The sequence below is a fragment of the Cricetulus griseus genome, chromosome 5 (assembly GCF_003668045.3).
Source record: "Cricetulus griseus strain 17A/GY chromosome 5, alternate assembly CriGri-PICRH-1.0, whole genome shotgun sequence".
NCBI lineage: Eukaryota > Metazoa > Chordata > Mammalia > Rodentia > Cricetidae > Cricetulus > Cricetulus griseus.
Genome location: NC_048598.1, coordinates 29327429 through 29352192, shown reverse-complemented (window position 1 = coordinate 29352192; position 24764 = coordinate 29327429). Strand labels below are relative to the sequence as shown.

Genomic DNA, 24764 nt, shown 5'->3' with positions numbered 1-24764 from the left:
TTAAAATCACCTTGAAATAGAATTTCAGTGGGGAATTATCTTATGCATGTCTGTGAGGGATTTTTATTAATTATGTTAATGAGGTGGGAAGACCCACTCTGAATGTAGTTCACACAATTCCGTGGGCTGGGCCATGATCTGTATAAAAGTAGAGAAAGCTAAACACTAAACTTGCATACATTAATTTATCTCTGCACCTGCTGTGGATGTGACCAGACATTTTAAGTTCCTGAAGCCTTGACTTTTCTGCTATAAATTGTAATATGGAATTGTTAGTAAACATTTCCCTAAATTGCTTTCTGATAGGGTCTTTTATCACAGGAACAGAAATGAATCTTGAATACGATAGTAAGAAAAGAGAAAGAATAGTATGTGAGGTGTGGTCACTGCACAGGGGTGATCCGATGTGTCTCTGAGTTTCAGAAAAGCCCAAGCACACAGCAAGATAACCATTGGAGACTGTTAAGCAATTAGTGGGAGGACTTGCCCTCTGGGTTTTGGCTGGATTCAGCCAACAAGGAACATTGCCAAGGGATTGATTAGCAAAGAAAGAGACTTTATTCCCCCAGGTTTTGCCTTTTTGGGGTCATCTTGTTTTGTCTTTATTGCCTGGCTGAAGGGTACTGCAAGTGTTAAGTGGCTCTTTCAATTAGGCATTTTTTTTTCATTTTAATAATTTCTTTCTTCCTTTGCTTCTTCAGGTTCCAGGATAGTAAAGTCATTGTTACCAGTCTTAGAGGGTAGGTATTTCATTATAATTTCCCTCCACTGCCCACATCTTTTAGCATGGTCTCTGTATTAAAACTTCACAGACAGAAGAAGTACAATGTTCGATCTATGCCCATTCAAAAGGATGATGAAATTCAGGTTGTCCGAGGACACTACAAAGGTCAGTAGATTGCCCAAGTGGTCCAGGTGAAGAAATACAGGAAGAAACACATCATCTACATTGAGCAAGTGCAGCAAGAAAAGGCTAATGGCACAATTGTCCATGTAGGCATCCACCCCAGCAAGGTGGTTATCACCAGGCTAAAGCTGGACAAACACCCCAAGAAGATCCTGAAAAGGAAAGCCAAGTGTCGACAAGTAGGAAAGGAGAAGGGCAAACACAAGGAAGAAACAATTGAGAAGATGCTGGAATAGGGGCACAGCTTTCATTAAAGACTGTTCAAAAGGGGGGAAAAAACAAACTCACAGACTGGTGAGATAGCCCAGCAGGTAAAGGCACTTACCTTGAAAGCCTGGCATATACTATACTCCATCTTTTGAACCCACATAAAAGTAGGAGACAACCCACTTTGCAAAGATGTTCACTGACCTTAACACATGTTCCATGGCACACATATGCCCCTTTCACATTATGTACACACACACACACACACAATAATAAAAATAAATAATTCACAAAAAATCCAGTTGGAGTTCCATCTTGTTTCTATCAGGACCTTGTTAAAATATTAATCATATGTTTGTTTAGAACAACTTTAGATAGAGGGCAGACTCTGCATTAGAAAGTAATATGAGAATGCAGGTAATGAGACCAAAGTAGACCTGAACTTGAAAGATATTATGGGAAAGAGAGGAGGCATACACAAGACACTTAAGGCGGAGCTATCGTGACTTGATACAGCCCTCATAACCAATCCTACCAATCCTTGGCAACCAGTAACTAGGACTCTCAGACCATTTCCCGTCATCACAATGGAATGCATGAAATGGGTAAAATAAAAGAAGTTTATTTTGTTCATGAATCTGGGGTCAGAGAGTTCAAGGACATAGTGGCAGGTTCTGGTGAGAGATTTGTACTGTGTCCTTACATTGTAGAAAGGGTAAATAGATGCATAAAAAGTGAAGAAACAAGAGGCAGCCTTGTTGTAAGACAACCCACCCTAAGGAGACTGATCCAGCATTTGAGAACAGAACCAATGTATTTACAAGGGTGCCCCAGATGCTTCTTCCATCACCACACTGGAGATCAACTCATGGGTTCTGGGGAATGAACCATAGTATATGGTTAGGGAAAACTCTTCCTTGTAGTTTATTTTGCACCAGTTTAAGCAAAAGTGAAGATTTATAGAAAAGTATAAGAGAGGTGAGTAGAAGAGGTGTCCCCCAAACTTTTAGATAATGTGACAGGGAGGCAGGCTCAGAGGACTCAGGAACAATTCGAGTTTTCATTGGTTTTATGGTCCTGTCCCACTGGGTCAGGATGGCATTTCTGGCTCCATCCCATTTTCCAGGGCCCATTAGGCGATATTGGTAAGGGGAACATGGTCCAAAAAAAACTTCCCAAGCTAGCCTTGGATCCTTGATGAAGAGAAGTGGAATGTTGGGTTTTGAGCCTATGCACTGAGCAATCTCATCCATGTAGGAAATGAAATTGAGTTTGTCTTGACTGGTTTCTTTAATCACACCCCTATGGGCAAAAAAAAAAAATAAAGATAAATGATATTCATTAACCACCCCCTGTTCTGCATCTCATGATTTATAAGATTATCTCCTTGCTCTACAATTTTGTTTCTGCTGTGTTAGAATCAAACTTGATTTTGGGAAAGATTTTCTATGTTGGAAAGAAAGAGCTCAGGGTGATTTTTTTTTTCAAGCACATCTGCAAGGGCAAATTTGTTATAGGAAGTAGAAAGAAAAGCAGTTAGGAAGTAAGCTTGTGGTGTTGAGCATGGCAAGAAGCTTACACCTGGTCTGTCCAAATAAGTCGTTGTTAATGAGTGGACAGGATCAGAAATCATTTCACATGTGGACAGGGATAGGAATAATCCCAGTTACCGGGGAGGCTGAGGCAGGAGGATTACTTGAGTTCAGGAGTTGAAGCCCAGCCTAGACCACATAACAAAAAAAGTTCATATATAGACACCATAGTTATGATATTTAGAAGTGCAGGCCAGGATTGAGGCCATCTGGGAGTGGGATCTAATTTTGGGGCTCATCAAGTTTAAGGAGTGAGAAAGATGAGATGGAGCAAATGCAGATGAATATTCATATATTCACACCTTTGAGGTAGAGAGGAAATGCACACAGAATGGATTTCCTGGGAAGTCAGGGTCAAATGCACTGACTCATAGGTAGTCGAATAGAACTTAAGAATGTTTCCCTTATAGCAAGCTATACTTCTCCATACCTTTTAATGAGCTCCTTCTTTTTAGTGGCTTCAGCCATCAGTTTCTGGGGTGGAGGTATAGTACAGAGTCCTGTGAGGAAGACCAGAACAACAGTAAAGACATTAGCTTTTCTTTTCCTTAAATTCTGCATCCTCTCATTTCTGGCTTCCCTCTGCTCCTGTCCCGGAACTTAGTGTGAAACTACACTACACAGGGGACTTCCTGGAGGTGAAGCCCTATTCACTAGGGAACTTCATTGTCAGGCTCTCAGCTGTGCCACCCACAGCAGACATCACATCTGCTCCGCAGTTGCTGGAGTTCTATCCATTGTCATGTTCCCCCTTCTTCCTATCAATACAATCTATATTATATTGTATAACACTCCTGTATGATCCGTGTGTGTGTGTGTGTGTGTGTGTGTGTGTGTGTGTGTGTGTGTGTGTGTGTGTGTTAAAGCCATTAGCTGTTTAAAGAGAAACATTTAGATCCCCATTTTTGTAACCCCGAGAAATCAAATGTGTCATAGGAGGTAAGTCTTATGGGCTCAATCTCAGCCTCAGAGGAGCTCTCTGTGGTATCTTGTGTGGACGACCTCTGTAGGATCATAGTCTGGGAATGGAGTAGTATAAGGAGAATTCTGAGTTCTTGTGAGAACACTCCAAGAAAACAGGAGTCTTGTGACTTCTGTTTCTTCAAGACATGGAACTATTCTTGGGCATGTTTTCATGTTCCTCCCAGGTGTATCAGATAGGAGTGTGTTTACTTTAGATTACTCATTATTGCTTGCTGCTGTTATTCAATTAAATGTTTACATGATTCTTAATATGCCTCTGTGGAAAAAATTTTTTTTTTTGCCACTTGTGGCTCATCCTTGAGATTGCATACAGCTTGAACTGACAAGAACTTTACTCATGTGACCTCTCTCTCTCTCTCTCTCTCTCTCTCTCTCTCTCTCTCTCTCTGTGTGTGTGTGTGTGTGTTTTCGAGATATGGTTTCTCTGGATAGCCTTGGCTATCCTAGAACTCACTCTGTAGACCAAGTTGGCCTCAAACTCAGAGATCGGCCCGCCTCTGCCTCCTGTGTGCCACCACCGTCCAGCATATGTGACCTTTCTCAACCCTCAGAGTATAAACTGTCTGAGGTTTTGAATAAAGCTAGCATGGGACTTTAGTCCACCTTATTTATCAGCTCCATTCTCCCAGGTCCCACCACTTCTAGAGCAGTGACAAACTTCCTTCTTAGGACAGTAATAGAACTTGACCTCTGCTCATTTTAATTTTAGCCTATCCAAATGGACTCTGACCTTTCTCTAGTGGCTCAGCTCCCAGTGTCTAAAATCTCATTCTGTCCGTTGGGTTTTCTGGAAGTTACCCTTACCCACTTTATGTGAACCTGCTCTCCCTAGCCCCCACCCGCAGCTTCCCCAACTTACCCTCAAGCTACTTACGACCTTGATAATCCGACCTATTCCCCATCCTATTCTGGCTCGTCCTGCCCTGCCTGGTACCAAGTGGCAACCATACGGTGTGGTGCAATATTCTCAGAGTAAGGTCTGACACAGCTCTGTGCTGCATTTTCTGCCAGAGTTTTGTTATCTTGTAAAAAACTAGCAAGACTGTTCGCTTAGGCGCCTCTTGGAAGTGCTTAGGTGGACTACACAATTACGTGAGCCAATCACGCTGTGTCTTGCCAACTGTATTGTTTTAATACATGTTTTACAGCTCATTATACATAAACAACACTAGTTATTAAAGGGTCTTCTGTGGTTTTCATGTAATTGGATAGTGCTGTGAAAGCATTTTAATTGGCCTTAAGAAAATACAAATTTTTGATAATTTAATGAAGGGTTGAAATTCTTTTCATGTGCTATAGGATCTTCTAAACTTGCCTTACCCTCTCCTTTCATTCAAATAGCATGTTTGCAGTTGGGCCTTGTGGTACAGGCTTGTAATTCGAGTTAACCAACAGTTTGAGGCAGGGGGATAACAAGTTTGAGGTCAGCTTGTGAATTTTAGTAAAAGCCGGTGTCAAAAAAAATGCTGAGAGTATAGCTCAGGGCTAGAGTGTTTGCATGGCACATGCAAGGCTCTGTGTCCAAACTCCAATACTATAAAACATATATTAAACAAAACCACATAAATAACCAAATAAGTAAATATAAATTGAATATTAATTAACTTAGAGGAGCACAAGCTGCTATAAAAATATTTATTCTTTTATGTGTATGAGTGTCTTGGCTACATGTATGTGCTGGATCGCTTGACATTGATCATAAGCTGCCATATAGGTATTGGGAAATGAACCTGCGTTCTTTGCAAGAAATTACAGTTCTCTTGAGCGATCTCAAGTAAGGTTGGTGTCTTATTGCAATTACAGTGTGAGATTACTCGTGATGATTTTTATTTGCTAAGGATGCTATCTAGATGAAGGACCTGAGATCTTAAGAGGTCTTTACAAAGCCAATGAGTTTCAGTGCTTGGACTGGACCCTACAAACTGTGGTCTCCAGGACCCTTAGCTTCTTGAAGCTATAATGGACAGCAACTAATGTCCAGGGTCAAATATTTTTATAAGCATGTGTGAACAGTTATGAGGCAGGATAGAAAAACAGGGAAATTTATGGGGCCATGGAATCTGGTTGAGGCCTCTCACCAGATGAGAATCAAGAATTCCAGCACAATTAACAATTGCTATGAAAGTTGCCCACATAGACACAGAATTCCTTTAACATAGAAAAGAATGTTAAAATAGAAACAAACCATGCTTTAAGGCCTAAACCTATATTACTTTGATGTATGGCTTTGCTCCTTTCCGAGATATTTTCTGGGAAGATCAAAGACAAGACAGTTAAAACATCTTCCATGCGTCTTCGGACCTGGAGCTTTTCTTTATCAGCTGTAATTCTATCCAAGGCATAGGTACCACCCTCTGAGTTCATTCAGACTCCCCTGCAGCCCTTCAAGATGAAACCTAGGAAGCCAAAACCCTACCATATATGGCTACTGTAAGGCACTTTTCTGAGAAGCCGAGATGTGCCTTACTTTGTTCCCAAAAGCCCCGTTTAATCAACTCCAGGCCTGCTTTGGACTGACTCGTCCTGAAATTCTTCTCTGTGGTGAAGCCAAGGATCTTTCAGTCCCTGATCAGAGGTCTCTGGAATGGAGGGAAGAGCTAAGGCTCTAGGCTGCAGTGTGGAGCAGTGTCTCTGCTGTGCCATACCTGATAGCCACTCTCTTAAGATCTCATTTTATTCACAGGATGCATTATTAAAATATCATTCTTTGGAAGCAATATGGGATTCTGTCTTTAGTGACAAATGGTAACACTGAGCTAGAGTAGAATGGGATCTCTAAACTTTGGTTAATCTAAAATATTTGGCCAACTCTGTCTCGTAATTACATCCCATCGGCATAGTTCTCCCTCAGTCAGATGGAATGGCATAAGCACACCTCTTATAATGGCACACACACATATATAATTAATTGCTCACTAAGTTTAGTTCTAGTATTTTATATTACTTCAGCTCATGTCTGTTTGACTAGTTAAATGGCAGGACACTAATTTTAAGATTGATGGCATTTGTGTTTAAATAGAGCAAACACACCTACCTTTGAATACTCTTGTAGCCCATCGTGCTTGGAGCTCTGTGCCTGCTAAGATAGATCCTGTAAGGCTGATCAGGCCAATGATGGCTAATGTTGTTCTCTCCAAACCTGGTGGGAAGACTCGCTTGTATAGCATGATCTTATTTGCACAAAGGCTTTTGAGTGGTTCTTCAAAAAAGGGAAAAGAAAATTCATATCCTGTAGCGAAGATCACCACATCGATGTTGGCTTCTATTGTCCCATCTTCAAAAATGATAGAGGATTCTGTAAAATCCTTGATGCTGGCCTTCATAGTGATTTTGCCACAAAGGATGCAGGTTGGTAGCTCATCATTCACGATAAATTTTTGTTTTTGCCTTTGAAAGAGGAGAAAAGTATTCACTATAGGTACCTATAAGGGACTTTAGCAAATGATTTCTTCAGTCAGTTGAATTAAATTATCTGCCAAGTCAAGGAAGTTGAGTTGACCAGTGTCTAATTTGAAGCTGGCAATCTAACAATCACTGTGTTTATAAAACATGCTGTCCCCATGCTCTCTGTAGAAAGGCATGTGGAAAATGACTCTTTATTAACTTGGTTTACAATTCCCTTTCTAAAAATTACACACATACACAGAGAGAGAGAGAGAGAGAGAGAGAGAGAGAGAGGGGGGGGAGGAGAAGGAGGAGGAGGAGGAGGAGGAGGAGGAGGAGGAGGAGGAAATTTTTCAGGGGCTGGTTCTTTCTATTGTGTGTTCTGGGGACTGGACTCAGGTTCTCAGCCTTGGTGGCAGGTGACTTTACCCCCAAACAATGTCATTGGCACTTTATTTATAACTTTATCCATTGTAATTCACTTCTAGAGCAGTGATTTTGTTTATTTTTTTTTCCTTTTTTCCCCTTTTCTACTTTGGAGATTGAACCAAGGGCCTCACATGTGCCAGGCAAGTAGTTTACCACTAAGTTATACCCATAGCATAGAAATGCTTAGAGTAAAGGTGGAATATGCAACTAGTGATTTGATGATCAGTTTGGGGTTTCATATCATCCAGATCCCCAGAAGTTATAATAGGACAAGAGGAAATCAGTAACAAACTATTTGTCTAAAAGTAAAAACTATTAATCTACTTACACAGATGGCTATTTTCATCATTATACAATCACATCAGATATATGGTCTTTATAAAAATGACAGGTCACATTATAATCTGTCACTTGTTTTTCTTATACTTTAAAATAGATGTTGCTAAAGAATATTTGAGTTAGGCAGATATTATAATCATATTTAATGACATTGCATGAAGCTCAAAATTTTTTCTTCCTAATATATAATTCTATAGAGTAGTGTGTTCAGATGCATTATTTCAGGAACTCCTGTTAGGAATTCATATTTCTAATCACAGTCAGCCTAGCCATTTATTACACATATATAGTGAGAGTCAATCATCTGTGTTCACTAATGCTGCACAAATTGTGTTAATAGATGATAGCAGTTTCAAGATGCCTCAAAGTCAAATTACATTTCCTTTCAAATTGGAAATAAAGTTTTCATCCTTGACTTTATTCTAGCATTATAAACTTAATATACTGTTGTTATCAGACAGAGACTATGCCTACTTCAAGAACTGCTGTGGAACTTTATTGACAATGTCTCAGGGAAATAAGTTTATGATAGGAAAGACAGTGTTGTAGTTGTTGAACATGTAAAGTTCTGAATAATACAGAGTGAGAAATGTTGATTTAAAATTTCCCATCAAAAATCCAAATTAAACTGACAAGATGCTATCTCACTCCAGTTAGAATGGCTATTGTTTTTCAAAAAAGAATGTGGGTGAAGATATGGGAAAAGGGAATACTTGCACCCTTAGTGGGAATTCAATTATTCTCCAGTCTATATGGAGAATAACATAAAGAGGTTCCAAAACAACAAGAAAAACTAACCAAACAACAAGCAAATTAAGACTAGATCTATCATATGATCTATCTATCTATCTCAATTCTGGGTATATATCCAAAAGTAATAAAGTCAGCATTCCAGAGAGTTATCTGCATGCTCATTTTAACAGTGGCATTATTCACATCAGCTAAGTTATAGTCAGCCTCAATGCTCAAGAACAAATTCATGAACAAAAGTCTCTCTGTGTTTCTGTTTCTGTTTCTGTTTCTGTTTCTGTTTGTTTCTCTCTCTGTCTCTCTGTGTCTGTGTCTGTGTCTGTGTCTGTGTCTGTGTCTGTGTCTGTGTCTGTGTCTGTGTCTGTGTCTGTCTGTCTCTCTCTCTCTCTCTCTCTCTCTCTCTCTCTCTCCCACAGGACTATTTTCAGCCTAAAGAAGAATGGAATCTTCCAGCTACAGAAAAATTGAGAGGCTCAAAGAATATGTTACACGAAATACATAAAACAAGAAAAGGTAAGTGTTGAACTTTCATTTCCATATGTGGAAGCTAAGATCAGAATAGTGACTATTAGAGATGGGAAAGATATCAGGGAGAGGAAGGATGGAGAAAAAAGGAGGTTGGCTCTGAATAGTGGATGCTATATGCACATATAGAACTCCACTAATATGTGAAATTTACACATATTAGTAAAAATAGTGAAAATGAACTGAAGATTTCACATAAAATAAAAACTTAAGTACCCTTTTGCAATTCTTAATCCATAATTCTCATGGTTAAGATGCAGCTTTTTATCCCAGTTTATAAAATATGAAGGCAGAACTTGTGCAACAAAATTACACCATCTTCTTGTAATCATCATATTGAAAGGGTAGCCACCACCTGAAGAGCGGCTTATAACCCAGGTGCCGGTTCTAGTGCTGAGAAACACCTGAAAAGAAAAACGAGAAGGAAAACACATGTCCAATTCTTTGAAGTATTTTTTCTTTGATGTGTTTCAAATCATATTCTGATTTTCTAACATGGATGTACATGTGACCATATATGTTTTGCTATAATTATCTTAAAACCATATCACTATTTGTATATGTTAAGCTTCTTCATTATATTATTTATAGAATTATGAAAATAGGATTGTAATATTTTTAGGTATTTGTCTGGTGATTCTATGTGGGTTTGTGGTATACATGGGATCAGTTATGTGTGAATATGTGTGTACATAAGTGCAGACACCAGAGGTCAACCTCTGGTGACATTTCTTAAGAGTCATATACCTGTTTTTTTTTGTTTGTTTGTTTTGTTTTTGTTTTTTGAGTCAGTATCTCTCACTTGCACCTGGGTCTCACCTATTAGGTTAGACTGGCTATCCTGTGAGCCCCAGGAACCTGCTTCCCACACATGCTGGCTTTTTATGTGGGCCCTGAGGATGGAACTCTGATCCTCACACTTTTGTAGCAAGCATTTATTTGTATGACTGAGCTAGCTCTTCAGGCTCTGGTCTGGAAATATTTTTTAACATATGAATAATACAGAATTAAAAGATTTAGAAAAGCAATCGTAACCAAATTAACTATAAATCTCTTCTTTTGAGATCTAATAATTTTCCTATAATATATACATGTGAAATCGATCTCTAACTTGTGAGTTGTTTAGAATTTCTAAAATCATGTATATGTACAAATTGAAGATTGATTTTTATATTAAAACCAAGAACAGATCTGATTTCTAGCACAACAGTTGGATTCTGTGGTAATTTGAATGTAATTGGCCCTCATAAGCCATAGGGAGTGACACTATTAGGATGTATGGCCTTTTTGGAGGAAGTGTTGGGGTGGGCTTTGAGGTCTCCTATGCTCAAGCTAAACCCAGTATGGACACAGACTCCTTCTGTTTCCTGTGGATCAAGATGTTGAACTCCTAGCTCCTTCTGCAGCACCATGTCTGCCTGCATGCTTCCATGCCCCCCCTCCCCCAGGATAATAAAAGAAACCTATGAAAATGTAAGCCACCCCAATTAAATGTTTTCCTTTATAAGAGTTTGCTGTGGTTGCTGGGAGTTGGTGGTGCATGCCTTTAATTCCAGCACTTGGGAAGCAGAAGCAGATGGATCTCTGTGAGTTCAAGGCCAGCCTGGTCTACAGAGCGATTTCCAGGAGAGTTTGCTGTGGTCATGGTGTCTCTTCATAGCAATAGAAACCCTAACTAATACAGAAACATTTGGCAAATAACCTTACCATTGGATTCTAACAAGGGGTTTTGATAGAATTACAGTTTATATAAAAGGAAGATGGCTAGGTGTTGGTTGCTTGTAATCCCAGAATTTGGGAGTCTGAAGCAAGAGTTGAATTAAGGCTTGATGAGGTTACATAGTAAGATCCTATTTCAATAGAGAAAAGTGAGAAACAGTTGTGGGGAGATGGAAGGAGATTAATGTGTGCAGAATAGGGAGATGGAGACAAGGAGGCAGAGAGGGAGGGAGAAAAACAGGGAACTAGGAAGACAGGATATGAATGAGAGCTTTGCCTTCTGTGGAACAGTTTGCCTAATTGGTCCTATTCCTTAAAATCACTTTCGAACAATGTCTGTGATTAGGTGTTTATGTAGTTTTCTTGAGTCTTTTGGACATAGTCAAGTTCTATAAAGCGTATCTCCTGACATAGCAGACCAAGAGTGGCTTTGGGGATTTTCCTCACTTACTTCATGCCAGCTTAATTTGCCAATTGGGAAGGTGTTTATCGTCTTGACAACTTCTCTGTAGCCATTATCCATGCTGCTAAGAGTGGACACACTGATTTAGAAATAGTGTACCTGAGCTGCTGTTCTACTGAGCTCCACTGCGATGTCTCCTCCAGTGTTCCCAAGACCAACCACCACGATGCGCTTGCCCTGAAAGGCGTCTGGAATCCTGTACTCTTGGCTGTGTATGACCTGTCCTTTAAACTTATGGATTCCTGAGGGAATGGAAGGAAAAATGAATTGAAATGTTTAAGCTATAGTTCTGCAGTACACAATGGTAGAGAAGTCCCAGAGATACAGAAGCACATCGTTTTTTATCACTCCTTAAGCAAGGAAAAGCATGAAGAACAAGTCTTCCAGGAAGTCAATGAGCCCAAGTACAGATCTCTTACAACTGCTTTCTTAAAAATCCTGATCAGGGCTAGAGAGATGGCTTAAGATGGGTGAAGGTAGCTGCAGATAAGCTGATAACCTGGGTTTGAGTCACAGAAACCAAATGGTGGAAGGAGAGAACTGACTTTTTCAATTTGTCCTCTGATTTCTGTATGGACACTGTAGTATGCACACTGTGAATATACATGAATATAATTCAGTTCGTGTAAAATAAGCCCATGGGTAACATCATATCAAATAGGAAGAAAACTGAAAGCATTCCCGTACATCTGGGACAGAGCACAGGTGCCTGCAATTTCTGCATTTCAGTGCACTACTGGAATTCCTAGCTAGAGTGATAAAGCAAGGGAGAAAGGATAAGAGCATTCAGTTTGGAAAGAAGGAAGTTTTCGTTGTTTGCACATAAGATGATTTTATATACAGAAAATGCCACAGACTCCCCCACCCCCCCAGAAAACTAATTAAGCAAAATTGCAGGATACTAAACCAACATACAAAATTCAGCATTATTGCTATATATTGATGGAAAAGGATCAGATGTAGAAATTAATAAAACAATTCCATATATAGTAGCTACAAAAAATAGCCTGAAATAAATTCAATCAAAGAAGAAAATGTATGAAAACTTCGATGAGGAGTCATTAGAGGGTGCAGTGGGTTAAGGGACAAGCCATCAAACCTGATGATCTATCTGAGTTCAACTCCTGAGTTTGAACCTGGACACCGTTTAGAATACTTCTTCCTGAGAAACTGTGGGCTGAATTCTTACTCAATTCATATTCCTAAACACAGGTTTTGAATAGGATAGTTTATTTATTTGTGATTGATTTTTATAAGATTTCTGAGAGATGGCTTGTTATGCAACCATGATGACTTGAGTTTGGATCCCAACATCTGTAGAAAGCTGGATGTGTCCTCACATATGCCTGGAACCCAGATGCTGTTGGAGTTGAAGGTAGGATGTTTTCTGGGCCTTGCTGGCTATCAACCTAGTGGAAGGGTCAGCGAGAGACCCCATCTCAAAGGAATAAGGTGGAAGGTGATAGACCAGGACACTCAACATCCTCCTCTCCCCTTTGTGTGTTTACACATGGGCACCTGAATACATGTGTATATGCCATACAACAAATACCATGATCATATGCACATATGAAGAAACAACAGAAAAAAACAAAAACTTTACTTACTCGTTGCTTTGGTCACTAAGAACTGACAGAATAGGAGCAGTAATCCTCACTTCCCTAATTTTATTTGTCACACCTGAATTTGAGCAGATATCAGATTTCTAAATAACTAATTATGACTTCAAAGATGAAGGTTTGCCTATCATGAGTAAGTTAAAAAGAATGTGCTGAACTGTTTTCAAAGGAGATTTCAAACTCCCTGATCTGAGAGGTGTCATAGGCAATTTTAAAGAGTGAACTTATTAATTTAAATATATAATTTCTGGCTTGTTTACTTTAAAAACTACCTGTCCAGTTTCTGTATTATTTTACTTCAAGTTTTTGAATCAGAGACCATCCCTGATTCAAATGACCTATAACTCAACCCCATGCATTAAAGCCTTTTTAAAAAAATGACAGATCTGACACTTTAAGTCTTATTTGATTGTTGTATTGAAGTGGACATGTATGATAAGGCTTTAACCACAGTATTTATATTAGTACAGAAATAGTAAAACTGCACACCAAAACAGTAGTTTTTACCATTCAAAGTAATTTTCAACATGTGATTTCCAAGCAATATAACGGTTGTCTATAAGTCTGCAGAAGTATTTTCAATTCTGAGCAAGTCATTTTTCTTCTAGAAGAACCCAAAAAAGTATTGATAGTCTAAGGTAGAATTGACTCACCAGGGAAGGACTCCAGAGGTAAATGAGGGTTCAGGAATTGCCCAGTACAAACCATGACAGCATCAAATACGGCTCTGTCCTGTTTGCCCTCTGTCTCTATGACAACATCCCACTGGCCAGTCTCGGAGAAGTCTGGTCGTTTTGTTACACTGCACACAGTAGTCTATAAGCACAAGACAAATACTTCCTTTGACTCTTACAGTGTGACTGGTATAACAACCCATCTTCTATTTCAAGTAGTCCACAGATGATATAAACAAGGTTTATAAATATCAGTTATCTCATTCTTAGAGAAATTAACATGTATATTCTCACAGGTGCTCCTACGTGGACAAGGAGTTAGGACAACTGAATCCCTTAATTGAAATGACAAAGCAGGATTCTTTTCTTGGTGAGAAGGAAATGAATTATAATTCCTGATGGGTTGGGAAAAGCCAGGAAAGCAAACTCTCCTCCACCATATTTTCTATGCTGAGAGTTGTAGTTATTTCTTTCCATTGGGTTTCATAGATAGAATTATTCTTACTTTATTCTCAGGAAAAATTCTAAATTTTTTCCTAAATGAGAGTATGGTAGTTTGAATAGCAATGGCCTCCATAGACCCATGTTTGAGTGCTTGGGCCATAGGGAGTGACAATAATAGGGGGTGTGGCCTTGCTGGAGTAGGTGTGGCCTTGTTGGAGGGAGTATGTCACCATAGAGGCAGGCTTTGAGGTCTTATATGCTCAAACTATGCTCAGTATGACACACAGTCTCCTGCTGCCTGTGGATCAAGACGTAAAACTCTCAGCTCCATGTACAGCACTCGTCTGTCTGCATGCCACCATTTCCCTGCATGATCCACTAAGATGATAATGGACTAAACCTCTGAAACTATAAGCCAGCCCCAATGAAATGTTTTCCTCTATAAGAGTTGCCATGGTCATGGTGTCTCTTCACAGCAATAGAAACCCTAAGACAGAGAGTTTGACATTTAGTGGAGGAATCAGGAAATTCTAAATTTTAATTTTAATGATTTGAGTAAGGAACAGTGAGGAAATTAGCTCTTATTTTTACCAAGATGAAAATGAAAGAAATATTTACTTAATCATCTCACTTCCATTGGATCACTGACTAGGCTAGGGTCCATTCATGAACTTTCCATAACCCAAACTATCTTACCTTAAACCGAATATATTTCAGGAGGTCAAAGTGCTCAACAAATTCTCTGAGATACTCCCAGAATTTCTCATGGTCCATGAAATTGGGATAATCTTCTTGGTATGGGAAGTCACTGTAACATGACATTTCCTTGCAGACATTTGTTACTAGTGACCTGTAGACCCTGGTCATCCCATCCTTAGAATTTTCCTGTAGTGGAGGTATGATTAGTATGGAAGAAAGAAGGAAGAAATTGGAAGAGAACCTTAGTTGCCTTCATGCTTCATGGGTGTCTAGCTGAAGGGGGTTAGAGCAATTAGCATTCTATTTATAATTTTTAAGAGTTCTAGAATATCCAGTATTGGGTACCCATGCTGTCATGATAAGATATCCTTATTGGGACTGGAATAATTAAGTGCAGTATCTTTGCCCCATCATAAACAAAGAAGCTGATGACAGCACAAAATTGCCCTTAAATGATTCCACAGACGTAAGGCTCATGGTCAGTCCTGAATGGCTGTTCCTTCTTCACCTGTTGTAGTGACTCCTTCCACTCACTCTAGACATTTCTCTCCTTGCCTTTCTCTAGGGAACTGCTTGATAGTTTTCCTCATTACACTCTGTGAATATTTACTGATTATGTTCTTTCCATTACCATCAAAAATATCAAAGATTCTATTTTTAGGAACAAACCCCAGCCCCCCTCATTAGCCTTTCCTCCCTCCCTCCCTCCCTTCTCAACCACCAGGAAAGACTCATCATGTGCTAGGAACCTATGTTTCCCCCTGTATTCCTTAATGCATTCTCTGGTCTTGATCTCTGTCACTCAAAAACAAACCAACAAAAGCATCTATATTCTAGGCACCAACAAACTTCATGTTTGAAGCCAATCTCCATTTCTCTTTCAAGTTTCTTCTTTCCCTGTCACTTTCTCCTAGAGGCTTCTGGGACTCAGGGTTTTTGCAGACAGTAACTGTTGGGGCCCCACAGCCCTGGTGATCTGAATCTTACAGCTTCTCGTGCTACAAGACAAGGACCTCTTTACTGTTTCTGTCCTCTTGACTATGTGGAGGGTGTTGGGGTCCCTGCCTGCTTTGTGCACCATTGCATCCTGGCAGAGGGATGTGATAAGTACATGTTGAATGAATGAGCCCTTCATAAGATCTGAACAGTGTCTGGGAGTTGGATGACCACTACTTTTCTCCAGCTTCATCCTCACAAGTGTGTAGTCCTCTCTTTATTCACCAAGACTGTCCAGCTTGCAGGATGTGACACTCTCCTACCTTTAGAATGTGCAAGTCCAGAATTCATCACAAACTTACAAACTATGTTGATATTATCAAATTATCATATTCCACTCTTTTTCCATGTCCTTGTCCATGCCTTGCCCATTTTGAAGGCTACTTATATCTCAGACTACATCTAGCACCGTGTTTATCATGGTACCACACACATATTTAGCTTGATGCAGGGAACTGCTGTTTTGATCACCAAGGCAAGCTCATGTTGCCACAAGGAAGCAGAAGCATGTGACTGGATTATGATTGCTGAGCTAGGAAGATGTGAACTACGCACACCAAACTTCCATAGTCCCCCGAAGTCATTGCTTCTCTCAAAGCAGGTGGGTTCCAGGCCCTCATCCAAGCAGCACTTGAGAGATGACAGGCCACTCACGCCGGCTCCAATCACTGCGACTTTCTTGACCATGGTGTACTCTGTGTGAAGGTCAAGGAAAGTTTGGTATGGCAGTCAGAGGAGAACCCTTGACACAGGGCTCAACCAATGTAGTGTGAGAAATATTCTTATATACTCTTTGGTTGGAAGTTGAATCACGGTTTGATTAAAAATTGCAGGTTCTGGAGTTGGACTGTTTTGATTTAAGTAGCGGCCTTACCTCTGTTTAGTTGTGTGACCTTGGACTAGCTGTCACTCTTCTGTGTGCCTTGCTTTTCTCATCAGGAAAATAGGGGTGATGATGATGATCACTAGAGTTTTTGTGAAGGTTAAATGACTGGTATTTGTTGGAAGGGTTCAGAAGCACACATGTTACTAGTTAGTGCTCAATTAAATCCAGCTTTTGTTTTTATTACAGTTTTTATTGAGTACAGCTAGTACATTTTAGACCATGGACTCCTATAACCTCTCAGTAATAATGGGACCTTTCACTATCAGGTTGCTTTTCTAAATATTCTTCTAAAGAGATGGTTCAGTGGTTAAGAATACTGGTTCTTCCAGGGGACCTGGGTTCAAATCCTAGCACCCACATGATCCCTCACAAGAGTCTGCAACTCCAGTCTTGGATGATCTATGTCCTCTTTGACTTCCTTGGGAACCTGTTATGCACATACTTCACATACATAAATGCAGGCAAAATGTTCCACTCATATACATAAAATAATAAAATAAACTTCTAAAAATAAAATAAGGTTAACAACCTAAAGAAAATATTTTATTAAATACACAAAATACTCCTATGCTTAATATGTAAAAATAAACTTATAAATTAGCAATAGGAAAGAAAATTTGTATGAGAAAAGAATCTATTTTCAGTAAAAGGGAAATAATATTAAAACAATATACCAATTGGGAAAATTGACATGGATGGGCAATTTATACAAGAAATGAATAGCATTATTCAAGAAGTACATGAAAACCTGTTCTATCACATTAATGATACCAAGCCTGAGGTAATGTTTTCCAGCATTCACATATGAAATTTGGAGAATGGGGCTATGCTCTGTAAATTAATACATATCCTATAGTAGAGCAACTCTGTATGCATGCACCATTCATCACAGTGGAATTTGCCTTGGGGAACCACGAGAGTATGTGTGCATGTTGCCCACAGGTCCGGTAAAAGAAACCCAGCATGAGTGTTCCTCACTGCTGATATCTGCAGCACTCTGAGAGGTAGAGTCTGACCACAGGTATGCTTCTGGTGCTTGAGCCAGTGTGGGTACACTGCTGAGCTGAGGGCTTGAGGTGTCCTGTGACCTTGTCCCTGAGGCTCTCTCTTCCCCTCTGCTCAGGTTTGAGGGATTTCTCAGGGTTTCCTGTTCCAAACATACTGGTGTTCAGCTTTCTGTGAGGTTGGGTGTCTCCATACCTGGCTCATTGTGTATTTCCAAATTATTTCAACTGAGAGAGTCTTTTAGTTTAGAGAGAGTTAAAGTAAAAGGAGAATGGATATCAGAAGCAGCAAGATAAGATTTGAGCTCTGCTATTGAATAAGAATGGACCTATACACTCATATTTTTGAATGTTTAGTCACCAGGGAGTGGAGCTCTTTAAAAAGATTAGAAGGATTAGGAGGTGTGGCCTTGTTGGAGAAAGTGTGTCACTAGGGGTGGCTTTGAGGTTTCATAAGCCCATGCCAAGCCCAGAGTCTCTGCTTGTGGGTCAGGATGTAGCTCTCAGCTACTGTTCCAACATCTGCCTGCATGCTGCCACCATGACAATAATGGACTAAACCTCTGAAACTGTAGCAAGCCCTCAATTTAAATGCTTTCTCTTATAAGAGTTACATTGGCTGAACTGTGGTAGCACACAACTTTAATCCCAGCACTCAGGGAGGCAGGACTCTGTGTGGTCCAGGCCAGCCAGAGCTACACAGGGAAATCCTGTAAAAAGAGTTTCCTTGAAGAGGGAGCATGGTGGTGGCCCAGCCCTGGCCCAGAAATAAATGTGTGTGTGTGTGCGTGTGTGTGTGTGTGTGTGTGTGTGTGTGTGTGTGTGTGAGAGAGAGAGAGAGAGAGAGAGAGAGAGAGAGAGAGAGAGAGAGAGAGAGAAAGAGAGAGAGAGAGAAAGAGAGGGGGGAGCATAGAGGCAGCCATGGCAGCCCTGAAGCATTGACAACAGCAGTTTCCAGAAACTATATTAAGAAGTCCCTCTGGGAAAAAGCACTTGTGTCCCAGCCAGCTTCCAGTGCCACCCTCTGTATGAGATACCCCGCTGAATCAATGACCACCGGAGCCACAGACCTGCCTGAACCTGTAGGCATGATCACCTGAGGCTCTGTCCTGCTTGCTCCTGGAGGAGCACAGCCACTAATGGCACCAGCTGGAGGAAGAGGGACCCTCTGAAGCATAGGTTCCACCTGTACTGATTAGAGGAAGATATGGGTAGACAACAATGCAAAAATACACTCAACAACATAAAGAGCAATGTGGCACCACCAGAAACTAGTGGTTCCACAGCAGCAAGACCTGAGCATCCAACACAAATAAAAAGCAGAAGAAAATGACCTTAAACATAACTTTATGAAGATGATTGAGGCCTTCAAAGAGGAAATGAAAAATTCCCTTAAAGAAATGGAGGAAAAGATAAACAAAAAATTGGAAGAAATTGACAAATCCCTTAAAGAAAACCAAGTAAAAGCAACCAAACAAGTGAAGGAAATGATTCAAGACTTGAAATCTGAAATAGAGACAATAAAGAAAACACAAACTGGGGGAATTCTGAAATGGAAAATCTGGATAAATGATCAGGAACTACAGAGGCAAGCATAAACAACAGAATACAAGAGACACTTGCAGGTGTTGAAGATATATAGAGGAAATATGCTCAGGACCAGATGACTTCAGAATTGTACCAGAATTTCAAAGAAGAGCTAGTGCCAATACTCCTCAAATTATTCCACACAATAGAAACTGAAGGAACATTGCCAAACTCTTTTTAGGAGGCTACAGTTATCTGATACCCAAACCACACAAAGATACAATAAAGAAAGAGAACTACAGATCAGTCTCCTTCATGATGCAAAAGTATTGTCAAACCAAATCCAAGAGCACATCAATAAAACAAAAAACAAAAAACAAAAAACCCATTCACTATGACCAAGTAGGCTTCATCACAGAGATGCAGATGGAAATCTGTCAATGTAATCCACCACATAAACAAACTGAAAGAAAAAAAAAAAAACAACATGATCATCTCATTAGATGCTGAAAAAGCCTTCGACAAAATCCAACACCCCTTTCATGATAAAGGTCTTAGAGAGATCAGGGATACAAGGAACATATCTTAACATAATAAAAGAAATTTACAGCAAGCTGACAGCCAACACCAAATTAAATGGAGAGAAACTCAAAGTGACACCTCTAAAATCAGGAATAAGACAAGGCTGACCACTCTCTTCATATCTATTCAATATTGTACTCGAATTTCTAGCTAGAGCAGTAAGACAACAAAAGGAGATCAAAGGGATACAAATTCTAAAGGAAGAAGCCAAACTATCACTTTTTGCAGATGATATGATAGTATAAATAAGTGACCCCAAAAACTCTGCTTGGAAACTCCCATAGCTAATAAACTTTCAGTAATTGTCAGGGCCCATAAAAATGGCTTTGTTTCATCTTGTTTTAAGGTCAGAGAGTTCAAAACTATCCTTACTCTTCCAAGGTTAAAGTCCTAAGACCTAAGGGTCTAGGTGTGGCTATTGTAGGATGTTTGGTCTTGGCTGTGGATGTCTTATCTAAATAACAACAGACTTGGTCTTGCAAAAACATTACTCAACTTTATATGGAAAAAGAAAATAGCTAAAACAATCCTGTACAATAAAGGAACTTCTGGAGGCACCACTGCCCCAGACCTTAAGCTCTACTATAGAGCTATAGTAACAAGAACAGCTTGGTACTGGCATAAAAACAGAAACATCGATCAATGGAATCTAATGGAAGATACTGACATTAATCCAAACAGATATGAACACCTGAGCTTTGAAAAGAAGCCAAAAAGATACAATGGAAAAACTTTAATAAATGGTGCTGGCATAACTGTATGTCAACACGTAGAAGATTGCAAATAGATCCATATCTATGGCCTTGCACAAAACTCAAGTCCAATTAGAACAAGGGACTCAAAATAAGGCTAGTTACATTGAACCTGACAGAAGAGAAAGTTGGAAGTAGCCTTGAACACATTGGCACAGGAGACCACCAGTAGAACACCAGTAGTGCAGACACTGAATGCAACAATTAAGAAATGGGACCCTTTGAAACCAAAAAGCTTCCGTAAGGCAAAGGACATGGTAAACAAGACAAAAATGACAGTCTACAGAATGGGAAAAGATTTTTCACCAACCCCACATCTGACAGAGGGCTGATCATCAAAATATACAAAGAACTCAAAAATCTAGACAACAAAATACCAAATAATCCAAATTTTTAAAAAATGGGATGGAGAACTAAACAGAGAATTCTCAACAGAAGAAACTCAAATGCCCAAAAGACATTTAAGGAATTGCCCAACATCCTTAATCATGAGGGAAATGTAAATCAAAATGACTCTGAGATACCATCTTATACCTGTCAGAAATACCAAAGACAACTCACACCGTAGAGGATGTGGAGTAAAGGGAACACTGCTCCACTGCTGATGGTAGTGCAAACTTGTACAACCATTCTGGAAATCAGTATGGTGGTTTATCAGAAAATTGGGAATCAATCTATTTCAAGACCTAGTGATACTACTCTTGGGCATATAGACAAAGGATGCTCAATCATACCACAAGGATACTTGCTCAACAATATTCAGAGCAGCATTATTTGTAATAGACAGAACCTGAAAACAACTTAGATGCCCCTCAACTGAAGAATAGATAAAGAAATTGTGATACATTTACACAATGGAATATTATCTATAAAAAGCAATGATACCGTGAAATGCAGGCAAATGGATGGAACTAGAAAAAAGATCCTGAGTGAGGTAACCCAGACTCAGAAAGACCAGGCTACAACCCATAGCTCCAGAGAAGCTAGAGCCTTCTTCCAGTAAATGATGGAACCAGATGCAGAGATCTATAACCAAGCATCGGGCCCAACTCTCAAAATCCAGTCAAAGAGAGGGAAGAGGGAATACATGAAAAAGGGAGATCAAGTTCATGATGGAGAAATCTATAGAGACAGCTGAACCAAGGTCTTAGGAATTCATGAACTCTGGACTGACAGCTATGGAGCCCCCATGGGACTGAACTAGGCCCTCTGTATTCATGAGACAGTTGTGAAACTTGGGATATATGAGGGGTCTCCGGCAGTAGGACCAGGATCTATCCCTGGTATGAGCTAGCTTGTTAGAGCTCATTCCCTATGAGGGGATGCCATGCTCAGACTTAATGCAGAAGGGAGGAGCTCGGTTCTTCCCCAACTTAATGGGCCAAACTGTGCTGACTCCCCCTGGGAGCCCTTACCTGTTGGGAGGAGTGGATGAGGGTAGGCTGGGGGTGGTTGGAAGAGGGGTGAGCTGGGGGTAGAGGTGGGACGGGTCAGGAGGAGGTGTGGGATTGAGAGAACTTTGGTTGGAATGTAAAATGAAATTTAAAAAATATATAAAAAAGAGTTGCCTTTGTTATCTTGTCTCCTCACAGCAATAGAACGGTGAATATAACAGTTACTGATAAGTTATTGGACTCACACCCCCAAACAACAACAACAACAACACTGACCAAAACACTCTCAGATATACTGTTGATAAAATAAGAAAAATACCTACGTTAATGGACTGTGTAAGCAATATATTATTTACATAAAAGGATCCATCACAAAATATTTACTTGCTGTTCATTTTGTACATTACAGTTTCCTTCCTTCCACACTTTCTCCCTTGGAGAGAGAGTTCCTGTGGACCAACAAGTTTGGGAACATGCAAACATGGCGAACATACCTGTGGATTCTCTTGAGTTGAAAAGAACACCTGGATTGCTTATAACCAGGAACAAAAGGCTTTCACCAAGAAGAACACTTGAATTGCTGTGCCACTAAGTGAAGGTCTGAAGTTGTCGGGTCTCTGCTCTTCTCTGTCTTGCAAAGGCATAGGAGAAGTGCTTGTTGGTTAAATTGTTAAAGTGAGGTGTATACAAGTGGAATAGACTAGCAGCAAAGAAATCCATCCACTGGTGTGCCCTGGGCTTCTCTTGGTCGGGGGGGGGGGTGACTGAGCTGAGAGTGGAAATCCAAATACAACTCAGTGACTACATCCGAGAAATAAAGTCTAAGAAATAATAAAACCACTGAGCAAGACAGTGACATGACATTAGAAGGAGAGAGGAAGACATATACATAGCACACGTGGTAGATTCTGCAACAGCACCTGGCCCTGGGAAAATCCTGTCAGAGTGTCCTTTGCCCAGTCTAGAGTGGACCATGGGATAAAACTGGACTGCAGTACCAGTCTTTTCAGGGCTGATTATTAGCACTGGCAATAGAGACACACTTGCACATTTCAATATTATTATTTAAATACCTTGATCTCCTGATGGGGGTAGCCATTTGAAAATGTGCTTTATATCAGTAAGGGAAGGTCACAAGGAAGATGGGAATGGCAAGACCTGAATTCTATTTTTGTTTCTGCCTCTAACAAGGTGTGCAACCTTGACCAAAATTCTTGAAAAGTATAGTTAAAGTACCTTTCTCTTTCTATCAAGCTCGAAAGTATTGTGTCTGAGACCAAATAACTCATAAAATAAAAACAAATCCACAACAAAGAAAGAAAGAAAAGCAATACATCCCCCAAACGAAACCCCCAAAAGAGCCAAGCAAAATCCAGAACCAAACAATCAGCTGTGAATTCAAACCTGAAGGGCTAAGAAAATGCACATGGTGTGCCATCTCTGTCAATTAGAAAGAACACTAAAACATGAGAAATACTGTGTTGCTCTCTAGTTAATAAAGGAAAGTTTCTTAACCTTTGTACAACAGCAAAACCCCACCTCATATCTGACCAGCCAGCAATCTCTCCAGGAATATGGAATGACACATGCAATTAGCAGATTGCAGAATCAACTAGGTTTCTGGGAGATTGCCAGTTTGATTTACCCTCACTGTGCTCTGCTGTGTTTTTCCCTATTTGGGTTTCCAAGTGTCGTTCAAAGCAGTATCGTTCTGAAATCAAGCCTAGGCAGAGTAGGAGCACTGAAGGCCCCATGGTTGTGACTGACTGCCTACTTGGTTCTGCTTTCTGTCTCCTGAACTCTATTGCGCTAACCTCAGTCAACAGATTTCGGGAGTAAATCACACTTCTACAAAAAACACACACTCCATTCACCCTCTTCAAGAGCGATTTCTGGAAAAATTTCTTCTTGAAGACAAAGAAATCCAGGAGACTTACCTTGCTACAGCAGATTCTTGGACTTAAAGTCAAAGGTGGTGTTTGTTTGAGGACACAGGAGGAAGTTTCTGTCTCGGAGCCCTGTTTTAAGAAAAAAACCAAGGGTGCTGACTTGGATCAAACTCTTCTCAGTTTAACACAAGAGCCAGTTGCTTCTTCTACCATGCTGTTGACAAACAGGGAGATGTATTAATACGAATTTGACACTTCCTCTATCTCTGGGGAGGGCTGAGTGACTAAGAGCAACTTTCAGATTGGAAAGAAAGGAGTCCCGCCCCTTTCCCACAATCTCCCCAGGACAAGAGCCAAAATTTCCTGGCACTGAGAGGTCGTGCTGTTATCATCAATGCCTTTAGAGGGCGCCAAACTCTCATCCTTCTCTGGGACACCCCGACTTCATTATCTGTCTTAATTATATACTTTTATTTTTGGAGAATTCTTTTACATGTATTCAATGAAATATAATCATATCTGCTCGCCACTCTCCGTCAACTTCCCAATCCTCCCAACACATTCCAACACAATGGCTTCATTTTTTAGTTTGATAACTAAGTAAGCTTAGTACTGCCTGAGTGTAGATGATAGGGGGTCATTGACTAGAGCATAGGAAACCTACCAGTGGCCACACTTTCAAAGAGTGATTCTCCTCTTAAACCAAATAGGAGCTATGAAAAAAGTGAAAGAAATAAAATAAAAAGGAAAAAATAATCCAGGCCACCACTTGCTCTCTCTCTCTCTCTCTCTCTCTCTCTCTCTCTCTCTCTCTCTCTTTCTCTCTCCCCCCCCGCCCTTCCTCCATCCCTTATTTTCTTTTTCTTCAAGGCAGGGTTTCTTCAGTCCTGGCTGTCTTGGAACTTAGTCTGTGGACCAGGCTGGCCTTGAACTCATGGAGATCTGCCTGCCTCTGCCTCTGGAGTGCACCACCACTACCTGATGCTTGTTGTCTTCTAA

At 40.1% G+C, this 24764-nt stretch overlaps 2 protein-coding genes and 1 long non-coding RNA gene across 5 annotated transcripts; 2 read left to right on the top strand and 1 right to left on the bottom strand.

Annotated features, from left to right (window-relative positions):
- Positions 1-786: 786 nt before the first annotated feature.
- LOC100752748 (60S ribosomal protein L26-like) lies at positions 787-1143 on the top strand. Its single transcript, XM_035445818.1, has 2 exons — positions 787-889; positions 998-1143. The coding sequence occupies exons 1-2, from the start codon at positions 787-789 to the stop codon at positions 1141-1143; spliced, it is 249 nt and encodes an 82-aa protein (XP_035301709.1).
- A 572-nt stretch (positions 1144-1715) lies between these two features.
- Positions 1716-22501, bottom strand: Fmo4 (flavin containing dimethylaniline monoxygenase 4). Of its 3 annotated transcripts, none has more exons than XM_035445594.1 (9): positions 22371-22500; positions 16287-16426; positions 14733-14921; positions 13572-13734; positions 11399-11541; positions 9334-9521; positions 6725-7077; positions 3137-3206; positions 1716-2416 (listed from the first exon to the last, which is right to left on the bottom strand). In XM_035445594.1, exons 2-9 carry the CDS (start codon positions 16416-16418, stop codon positions 1981-1983), a joined length of 1674 nt encoding a protein of 557 aa, XP_035301485.1. In that variant the 5' UTR covers positions 16419-16426; positions 22371-22500; the 3' UTR covers positions 1716-1980. The 3 variants fall into 3 exon arrangements, with proteins under 3 accessions (XP_035301485.1, XP_035301487.1, XP_035301486.1); XM_035445596.1 differs by having other exon boundaries at positions 1716-1989; XM_035445595.1 differs by lacking the exon at positions 16287-16426 and having other exon boundaries at positions 22371-22501.
- LOC118238892 lies at positions 8916-24521 on the top strand. Its single transcript, XR_004770289.1, has 2 exons — positions 8916-9105; positions 22286-24521. It is a non-coding gene; the product is annotated as an uncharacterized LOC118238892 (long non-coding RNA).
- Positions 24522-24764: the final 243 nt, after the last annotated feature.

Excerpts from the sequence above, each read along its gene's own strand:
- Fmo4 (XM_035445594.1), bottom strand. The coding sequence starts at position 16,418 with ATGGTCAAGAAAGTCGCAGTGATTGGAGCCGGCGTGAGTGGCCTGTCA. Across the intron at positions 13,735-14,732 it reads TGAAATATATTCGGTTTAAG|ACTACTGTGTGCAGTGTAAC; the intron begins GTAAGATAGTTT and ends TTGTGCTTATAG. Across the intron at positions 9,522-11,398 it reads TCAGTAGAACAGCAGCTCAG|GTGTTTCTCAGCACTAGAAC; the intron begins GTACACTATTTC and ends TTTTCTTTTCAG.
- LOC100752748 (XM_035445818.1), top strand. The coding sequence starts at position 787 with ATGGTCTCTGTATTAAAACTTCACAGACAGAAGAAGTACAATGTTCGA. Across the intron at positions 890-997 it reads TGTCCGAGGACACTACAAAG|GCATCCACCCCAGCAAGGTG; the intron begins GTCAGTAGATTG and ends TTGTCCATGTAG.